Raw genomic sequence first — 9,520 nt, 5'->3', positions numbered from 1 at the left:
TGGGACTGGATGCTTGGTTTTCAATTTGAATTTACAGTAAAAATCATTCAGGTTTCAGTAATTTAGAAAGTAGGTTTTTTTGAACCAGCTTGGGCTGAAGTTACCTAGGAACAATGACGAGTGCTGCCAAGCAAATTAATACCCTAAAATGTCAACCACTTTAAAACAAAACCAGATTTGTTGAAGGACTTACCTGTTTATATTCAACTGATTTTAATAACTGCGTATGAATTTTATCCATACATGAAAGAAGAGGCTCTCATCCAGAACACTGTTGGTACTATTACTGCATGAACTGAAAGTAAAACAAAGATATTTCTTAAAGCACTCAGACACACTGTAATTCAGACCTTCTACAAATTCACACCAATCTCCCTGAATACAGGACAAAAATTCTAGTAGTATTTCTTTACCAATCAATTAACGTATAACTTGATCCCCAATCCACTGAAGCAAATGGAATTTTAAAAGCCCTTTTGAAAACTCATCTTTGATAAATTATGGCTTTTATTTCTCATGTGTTTCACAAACTTCATATTTAAATTCAAAGAAAATGACCACTTAACCAATTTTCCCCCTGCATAAAATAATCTAATCAAAGTTATCATGGTAAGGTTAAAAATCTGGGGAAGGAGATTGCTCCTTCAGTATTTCTGAACCACTACAGTCAAAATCATCCTCTTGCTGCACTGCAGGCCTGGCAGGAGGTGTTTGAGCTGCCCCACCCAGATATTCTGTGGGCAGCAAAAATACCTAACAACATCTTTCACAAAGGTGAAAAATACAGTAGATTTGAAAAACGCATTTTCTCAACAAAAAACTCACTTTCCCATGTTATAATCACAGGACAAGTCTGTGAGATTTACTTTCTCTCATTAAATTTAAATATATAAATATTATTTGTGTAAATAACCATAAGCAGATTTTAATCAATGATGTATTCTGTAGACTTGTAAGTATTTCATAAATGACCAACTGCAGTTAAAACATCTCTGAGAAAGTGTAAATAAGTCATTCCATTCTTAAGGAGGTTCGAGTGACCCCTATATTCTTTCCCTTTTTAGGAGAAACATCCAGGAATACAACTGACTGAACCAGCATCGTGAAACTGGAGAATGAAAAGATTCTTCTGCCACTTCCTTCACTTTCCAGTTGCACAAGCAGTTAATCAACCTAGCATCCCTCCCCTTTCTCAGGGGAGCCGTCATGACCCTCACCTGGTCTTTGCCTAATGGCCAGTGGCCAGTACCAAGATGGAGTCCTGGAGATCAGAAGGGTTGCACCAAGTTGACCGAATGGGATCAGATGTCAGTTTAAGTCTACAGAGAGCAAAGGTCCCAACATGGAAGCTAAACTTGGCCATCAAATCCAATGGGATAAACTCAGAATCAAAACTAAACCCCAGTCCACAAGGGTGGTGAGCTAGACAGACCCCTGCACGGGGAGAATAGGAGAGGCTGGAAGGATAGATCATGGCCTAAGACAGCTTGTCTCATGTAAATGCATCTGCTCAATGGAGTCTTAGATTTCATTCATAAAATGAGTAGTAATCTCTACCTACCTCATAAAGTTGTCATGAAAATCAAATGAAAAATTTCAAAGTGAACCTGATTTGTACCCTGTAAATACATGTGCAAATACAAGGGACCAACACTATTACTGAGATAGGCTGGGACCTGGGACCCTTTGCCAGGGTGCTTGCTCCTGGACAAAGGTCTCCTCCTGCAGTAGAATACAAAGAAACTATAAGGGATTAAAAATAACTGCAGGCATGTGCAGTCGTAGCAAATTATGAACAATAAGATACAATAAGGCCACAAAGCAACTGCTATTTCTGAGGTGCCAGGAGCAGAACTGAGTACTGTGCGTGATCCCTGCACACAGCGCCACAAAGGGGGTGGGCTGACCACCTAAGCCACTCCTCCAGCCCCACCCACGGATCCGCCCCTAACCCTCACCCCACTTAAGGAACCAGCCCGCCCTCTTCCCCGCCGTCCTCCGGGAGCGAGCAAGGGCACCTGTTACTTGTTTTTGCTCCGCCCCGCCCCCCCCCCCCCCCCACCGCCGCTGCAGCACGAGCCTCAGTAAAGCCTTGCGTGAATTTCTCGTCTGGCCTCTTATCAATTTCTATTGATTAAAGAGTCCAAGGACCCAGGTCGGTAACATTACTATGTTTACATCATTCCTCCCAGCACTGGGCAGGGGATCTTGTGGTCAGGGGTCTGGATCAGAAGTGATCCTCTGAATGTGTACACTGTAATTGTCAGTATTTATTTGTCTGCCTCCCTAACTAGACTGTGATTTCCTTGAAAGCAGGAACTGTGTCTTAGTCATCACTGTATCTCCATTTACATAGTAAGACATTCAGTCACTGTTTGTGGTATGTTGAATGAATAAATTCTGAATCCTCACTGTTATTCAGACTTCTGGCTGGCCATGAATTATATGCAATGGAATACTATGTGGTGTAATGTGAGAAATGAGACAGCAAATGCCCATGTGCCCAAGAATCGTTCCCCATCTGCCAAAAATGGCTACTACCTCACTGCCAGAGCACAGGCGCCTCTGGATAAGGAGCCTAAATCCTCAGAATCAGAAGCATTCCTTGAAGTTGGTCAATAAAGGAGGCACTGACAATCAAATGCCTTCGGAAATAAGAATACCTAAACTTTACTGCGTCCCTGTTTTATGCCAGGCACTGTGCTTAGAAGCTTCACATCCTTGTCTTGTTTAAAATTCACACTGACAGCATGAGGGAGGTTTTGTTATTATCCATATTTGACATATGAAAAAATTGAGTGTGTGAGAGGAGCGAAGTGACCTCACCACGCTGTATGAGGTAGAGCCCAAACTGAATTCCAGGTCGATTGTATCCCAAAGCTTACATTCGTAAGCAATACTGTAGCCAGCCGTCCGAGGAAAGAGAGGCCCTTGTGCGCTTCTCATTAGTGAGAATGGGCTGGTCTCATCCTGATCAACTTAAAGCCAAGCCAAGAGGGGAATTCTTCCTCCTACCTCCTTCTCTTCCTTTCACAATTCCTGCAGACATCCCCTAAGCCAGCCACCGTGCGGGCACCAGAGATACACCAGTGAACAGGGGCAAGGGGTACCATTTGAGGGAAGGAGACACACAAGAGATGTGACCTGCCACGCGAGGGTGGTGGCTGGAGAACTAGATGTCAGCAGAGTGATGCCACGCGAGGGTGGTGGCTGGAGAACTAGATGTCAGCAGAGTGATGCAATAGGATGACCTGGGGGAACCTTGTCAGGCCCAAGTGTAGTCGTGCAGGGCCAGCCCCTCAAGCCTGGCACTGGAGGGTATTGTGGGGCAAGTACCGCTTAGGAGGCCCAGCAGGGAGATGGGATGCCATATCTGGGATGGGAAGGCCTCAGCAACCATTTTCTTTTTTTCTTTTTCCTTCTTTTCCATCTTATACTTTTATTACTTACATTTTATATTTCTCATTTGTATTTATTACAAAGAGTTATAAAGGGAAAATCAAAGAAGAAAGGGAACTAAAACTTATAAAGTTAGGAAAATAAAGCCAGTGACTGTACTCCGTTGCATTTCCTGAAAGAAACCAAGGGAAGAATTATAACCCATTCTCCCTTTATGCCCACAGTGGAATCATCGACCGTTAAAAATACTCTCTGCCATCTAGTCTATCAGTTGTCCTGCATGGAGGCATTTCTTTCAAAATAAGGTTTGATTCTAACAATGGTAATAGAAGCAAAATAATTTTTTTATATAATGGAGATAAAAGCATTCAGCAACCATCTTCTAAGTGAGATGCCACAAAGGACTGCACAGCCTGAGGTCCTGTGGGCCTGGGGGTGGTGAGAAGGTTGTGGCCGGTCCCAGGCCAGTTACCTGGTGATTATCAAATATGCCTGCAATATTCACTGGCCTTTAACCCGAACCTGTGGTCCATGTGTACCCACTGCCTTGCATCCTTCCGTTCAGCCCCCGGGGCCTCTCTCCTCTTGCTGATTTCACCTGTCGCTGACCCCACAAGGTCTGCTGCGTTCTTGGCTGAGTGCCTGCGCTAGCTCAGTGCTTCCTCATCTGCCTTCTCCGACCCGCAGGGCTCTTCTGGCCTTCACTCTCTAGTCCGTGCCATTTTTGGTTTCTCTGAATAGCTCTGGATACCACACGTGACAATGGCCCCAAGGCCCCTAGGTCACATCCTCCTAATGGGGTGCCACCACCCTTAGACTTGCTTCAGCCTCGGGAGGAAAAGGACCCAGTGTCAACTCTGAGACACTGGCAGGGTCCAGTCACCTGGGACACTTCCTCCACGTCCCGTCTATTTCTCCACGTCTGTACTGTTGATGCACCCTTCTTTCATCTATTCAACCAGTATGTACTGATAACCTACTCTACTTTACCCTCCTCTGGGGATTAAAAAAGACAAATTAAAAACTTTCTCCGCCCCCAAGGAATTCACAATCTGACAATGACAACTTAAGTGGAGGAACTTGGACTATACCATCTACAGGCTTATACTTTCCACATTTAAGTCTCTTGCCCCAAATTCTCCTTCAAGCGTCAGACTCAAATCAGCTCCCTACCTGACATCTACACTTGGCTGTCTAACAGCATTTCAAAATTAATACATTTCAAATACGATTTTCTTCCCTTCTCTGCTCTTCCTCTTCTCTGTAAACAGCATCCATACCCTCACGGTCAAATAAAAAATCCATGTGTCACTTTTGACTCCTCTCTTTCCCTTGCTAACCCCCATATCTAAATCCATCAACAAGCCCTGTTCATTCTACCTTCAAAGTATGTCCCGAATCCATCTACTTCTCTTCAAGTCCATTCTCACAGCCCTGATCACCCCTGAGCTGCTACTGGCGCACAGAGCCCTTCATGTAGATTTGAAAAAGATGCCCCTCTTCCAGACCTTCAAAGCCCTGTGACAGGACATTTGCTGGCAAGGGAGCACAGGCTAGATTTTGACCTCCACTTGACCTCCAGGCTGGTGCCCGACGCAGTAAATAACCTGCAGAAACACAGTCACATCCCCTCCACCATCTTCTTTCCTCTCCTGTTGCAGTGGCCTCCCAAGTGCCCCTCCCGTATTGTCTACTCTCCACATAGCCCCAGAGCAGCCTTTTAAAACCTCAAATTCAATTTTATTTCACTTCCCTGATTAAAACCCTTCAATCTTTATTTGGACCTACAAGGCTCTGCATGATCTGGTCCCAGACTACCTCTCTGATCTGCTGGCCCACGCTTACTCTGGCTGCCTTCCTCTTCCTGAAGAACATCAAGCTCGCCTTCCCAGACTGAGGTGTCTACCTTATGCTCTTTCCTACCTTCCACCCTGGACCACAGCACATAAAACAGGATTAGTCTTAATATTTAGTTCATCATTTACTCTCATTAGTCCATGCATGGCCTGTCCTATTTCATTATTTACGAATTATTTTCAACAATGTAATAAGCACACCTGGCCCTACCAGCCAAAACTCAGCTGAGACCCTGCCACTGACTCACCTCTAACAAACCATATGGTCGCCCTGCTTCTCCCCATCTAAGGTAACCACAAGTACAAATCTCAGGTTCTCATTCTCTTGCTTTCCTATTTATATTATGTTATTGTATCTACATATATTCCTAAGTAGTAGGGGTTTTTATTATAGTAATTTTCAATATTATAAAAGATTGTCATGTTATATGTACTGCTATATGTAGTCTTTTGGCCAATTTTCACTTAATATTATATAGCTTATATCCAATCATATTGTTACGTGTCACTTATTTTATTCATTTTTGATTGCTGTATGATATTCCTCTATATAACAATATTACACTATTCATCTATTCCTTGGTGATGGGCATTGAAGTTCTTTCCAGGGTTTCATTATTGGGAACCAGATTGTTACAAATGTTCACACACAGGTCTCCTGTTGAATGTATACAAGAGGTTCTAATAGATGTAAATCTAGAAGTGAGTTAAAGGGCTTGGTCACAGGTGTACAAATGTTCAAATTAGGATACAATGCCAACCGTTTCCCAAAGTCACTGTGCCAGTTTATACTCCTGCCAGCAATGTTGGAAGGTCCTGTGGATCCACATCCTCTTCAGTCACTTGATATTGTCAAACTTTTTAATATGGGGCCAACTAAATGGGTGTAAAGGGATACCCAATGTGACTTCGATTTGCATTCCCGTAAGTACTAAAGGTAATAACTATCATATGTTCACAAGCTATTTGTATTTCCTCTCCTCAGAGCTTTAAGGTCTCAGCCTCAATGTTCCTACCACAAAGAGAATGTCCCTCTCCACGCTTCATGTGAAGGTCGCCACTCCCTATTACATTACTCTGTTCTCTTTTCTTTGTGGCATCTACCACTACCTGAAATTATCTATTCTGTTTGCTGAATATATTGTCTGTTTCCCTCAACTAAAATACAAGCTCCAAGGATCCTGGTTGCCTTGTTCACTCCTCCCTCTCAGAATAGATGGATGAACATGTGATGACAGAGCTATGTAATAGATTAAGAGTTGTGGTCCAGAGTCAGATGTTCTGAGTTTCAATGGCAGCTCCCCCACTTAATAGCTGTGTGATCATGAACAAATTATTTAAATCTTCTGTTCCTGAGTTGTCCCCTGTGTAAAAAAGAGATAACAGTTGTCCTTACTTCATGGGGTTGTTATGAGGTTTAAATGAGTGAATACTTGTAAAGTTCTTAGAACAATACCACAAACATAGCAAGTGCTCGATAAATGGTTATCATGATTAATGTGTGATTATAGTTATTACTACTCCATAGTGTGAGAGCACAGAGGCACCCAACCAGCTTGGATCTAAGGAGCTTCCTCCTCTTCCACATGTTCTACAGCCCCTGGTCCTACAGATGCCCATTCCTGCAGCCTAGAGGAAAGCAGAGAGGTGCCCAGGGAAAAGCTGGGGAGCAGTTTATTCTCGAGAAAATGAGAATCTGGTCATTGTACACATGAAGACGTTGAATAACAGCACAGAATAAGTGCTCAACAATGCTTGCTGAATAGATCCTTCATAGACCATCAGCCCATACCCCCTATAACCCCAGGCCTACATTACACACAGAGTCACAACACTCCCCCCTCCCTCCCTGCATCTTGGTCCATATTTGCAAAGAGGGAAAAGGGAACTTAGAAAGGGGAAGGGCAAAGGAATAAAAGTAGGCTGCATCAGGAGAGAGGAGAGCAGGGAACTCAGGCAAGAGAGAAAGGAGAGAAGGTGGAAGAGGAGCAGAGATGGGAAATTTCAGGTCACACTGTGGAACCTGTGTCTAGTGTAGAACATGAAAATGCTGAAAATAAGAACATAAGGGAGTCTCTCCACCAGCCTCCCACTCAGGGGAATTTTTCTTTATAAGGCGTGAGTGGGGGCAGGGAAAAGGTAAAGCAGAAAGGCCTGGGGAGGGGCAGGAAGAGGGGAAGCCCAAGGCAAACTTCATCTCGCCGTCTTGCCTGGGGGAGGATGGTCCCGGTTAAATATGTGCCCCTCCCCCCCCCCAGTCAATGTCACCTTAGTCTCCAGCTTACCTTGTTCTGCACCCGAGAGCCCCGCTCCATTTGGAACCTTCCTTGTCTCAAAGTGATAAATGCGGCCTCTGTTAAATGCGCCAGGAGGCAAGGCCGAGGTGAGATGCCACTGAGAATTCCGCCAGGTTCACTGGGAGAAAGTGTTTCCATTTGAGAAGGATCAGGAGTCCTGGCCAGGGACCAGCAGCCTTTCCGGGTGTCAAATTCCGTGACAGCTCGCCGCCGGGGAGAGCACCGCGCCCCTCCCTGCTCCTCCTCTCCGGGGCTCCGAGCCCCCGCGGGGGGAGCCCGGGCGCGCGGGGGCCGGGCCGGGTCCCTGCCGCCCACTGGCGGCTCTTCCGGGTCCACCTTCCTGGAGCCCAGCTCCCCCTTGCCCGTCCCTGCTTCAGCACCGACCCTGCTGAACACTGAACCTGTTCGCAGGATGCCCTGCCGGGACTGGGGACTCCCTCCTTCTCCAGTCCTTGGCTGGCAGGGACCAGCCCGGAAGGCGGGGGCCGAGAAGGCTCAGGGTATTGCCGACCTTGAGGCTACCGAGGGGTGTGCATGCGCCAAAAATAACACACACGGGCACAGACACACACACACACACACACACACACACACACACACCGTTTGACAGTTCCCTCCCGAGGAAAGTACTGTCCAGAAGCCGCACGGGCGAGGGAACCCTACGCTGAAATATGACAACCAACATTATTCCGCAAACCAAATTGGGGATGGTTTTAATTTAAAGATTTGGATTTCAGCCGCTCGATTTTTTTTTTTTTTTTTTTTTTTTAAGTCATGGAACAAATTCCCTCTTGTGTAGTTCAAGGCCGAATTTCAAGGGTTAACCAGAGCTTGGGAGGAAAGAGAAGGAGGGAGCGAAATCCCAGATTGTGGTTTGCCAGTACTAGGTGAGAAGCGTGTCTTCATTTCCCTTCCCAGCCCGTTCGCCATCACGTCCTCCCCGCTGCTTCCCGGAGTTGCCCGGCGTCGCGAGGGTTAACGCCGTCAGCCCGCAGAGCAGGCTTCCCCGGCCGAGAGCGCGCGCCGCGGGCTGATGGGGAGGGAAGAGCCGGGGATCTCCCGCCCACTCCCCCTGCGGAGGGCGCTTCCAGCCCAGCTCTATTTATAGCTCAGCTTCCAGCTGCTGCAGGGAACTCGCCAGCCACGCAGAGCCTTTCGAGCTGGGAGAGCCTTCCACAGACAGGGGGGTTTTCATAAATTCTGTGAATGGCAGAAATGTCTCTAGCCTTCGGGATTTTGATTGCTACTGTTCAGTCTGTCTTTCACATATTCCATTTCCAAGGTTAGAAAAGAGAGACAGAGAAAGAGAGCCAAGAGAACTTTGAGATAGGTGAATTGCAGGCAGGCAGTTTGTCATGCTGGCGACCTTTTGTTATCAGATGCCTACGAAAAAAAAAAAAATCCTCCATGGATTTACCGGCTTCAGGCTCATTTCATATTTTCTGCAATACTCAACCTGTTTGGGTTTTTGTCTGTCAGTCACATGGTCAAAACAGGTTGGAAGTGACTTCAAGGGCAATGAAGAATCACATCCTCTGCCATCGGATTGCATGCTTACCGGGCTGCCGTCAGCAGAATACACACCTCTGGGTGGTCTCTGTGTCAAATCCCACACTGACCCCTCCCCCCCCCCAAAAAAAAACAGGCTAGTTATGGTGTCACATACGGGTTGCTGGCTCCAGTGGATACTGGTGACACAGGAGAAAACAATATCTGCTGCTGAGTCTTACCCAGCATAAAATGGAGCAGATTGCATCAGCCTAGAAGGTCCTAACCTGATACATGGCTCCCAAGCCCCTTCCTTCAAGTACTCCTTCCCAAAACAGTTCTTGAGCCCCTGGGTTGTGCAAAGGCCCTGAAGAACCCCTGGGTGCTGCAGAGGAGCATCAAACAGCATCTGCCCTCACAGAACTGAGCCAGGAGGGCTCTGTGCGCTAGGTGTGGAGGGAAGCCTGGACCCCATCAAAG

At 46.2% G+C, this 9,520-nt stretch overlaps 1 protein-coding gene across 1 annotated transcript; it reads right to left on the bottom strand.

Moving 5' to 3' along the window:
• Nucleotides 1-201: 201 nt before the first annotated feature.
• On the bottom strand, nucleotides 202-9,104 carry LOC130707125 (uncharacterized). Its single transcript, XM_057540360.1, has 3 exons — nucleotides 8,970-9,104; nucleotides 7,541-8,008; nucleotides 202-295 (listed from the first exon to the last, which is right to left on the bottom strand). The coding sequence occupies exons 1-3, from the start codon at nucleotides 9,102-9,104 to the stop codon at nucleotides 284-286; spliced, it is 615 nt and encodes a 204-aa protein (XP_057396343.1). The 3' UTR covers nucleotides 202-283.
• Between the last annotated feature and the right edge of the window lie 416 nt (nucleotides 9,105-9,520).

This window comes from Balaenoptera acutorostrata, chromosome 2, assembly GCF_949987535.1.
Source record: "Balaenoptera acutorostrata chromosome 2, mBalAcu1.1, whole genome shotgun sequence".
Lineage (NCBI taxonomy): Eukaryota > Metazoa > Chordata > Mammalia > Artiodactyla > Balaenopteridae > Balaenoptera > Balaenoptera acutorostrata.
Note: the sequence above shows the minus strand (reverse complement) of the source record. Positions and strands in the feature narration are given on the sequence as shown.

Excerpts from the sequence above, each read along its gene's own strand:
- LOC130707125 (XM_057540360.1), bottom strand. The coding sequence starts at position 9,104 with ATGCAATCCGATGGCAGAGGATGTGATTCTTCATTGCCCTTGAAGTCA. Across the intron at positions 8,009-8,969 it reads ATGAAATGAGCCTGAAGCCG|CCAAGGACTGGAGAAGGAGG; the intron begins GTAAATCCATGG and ends GGTCCCTGCCAG.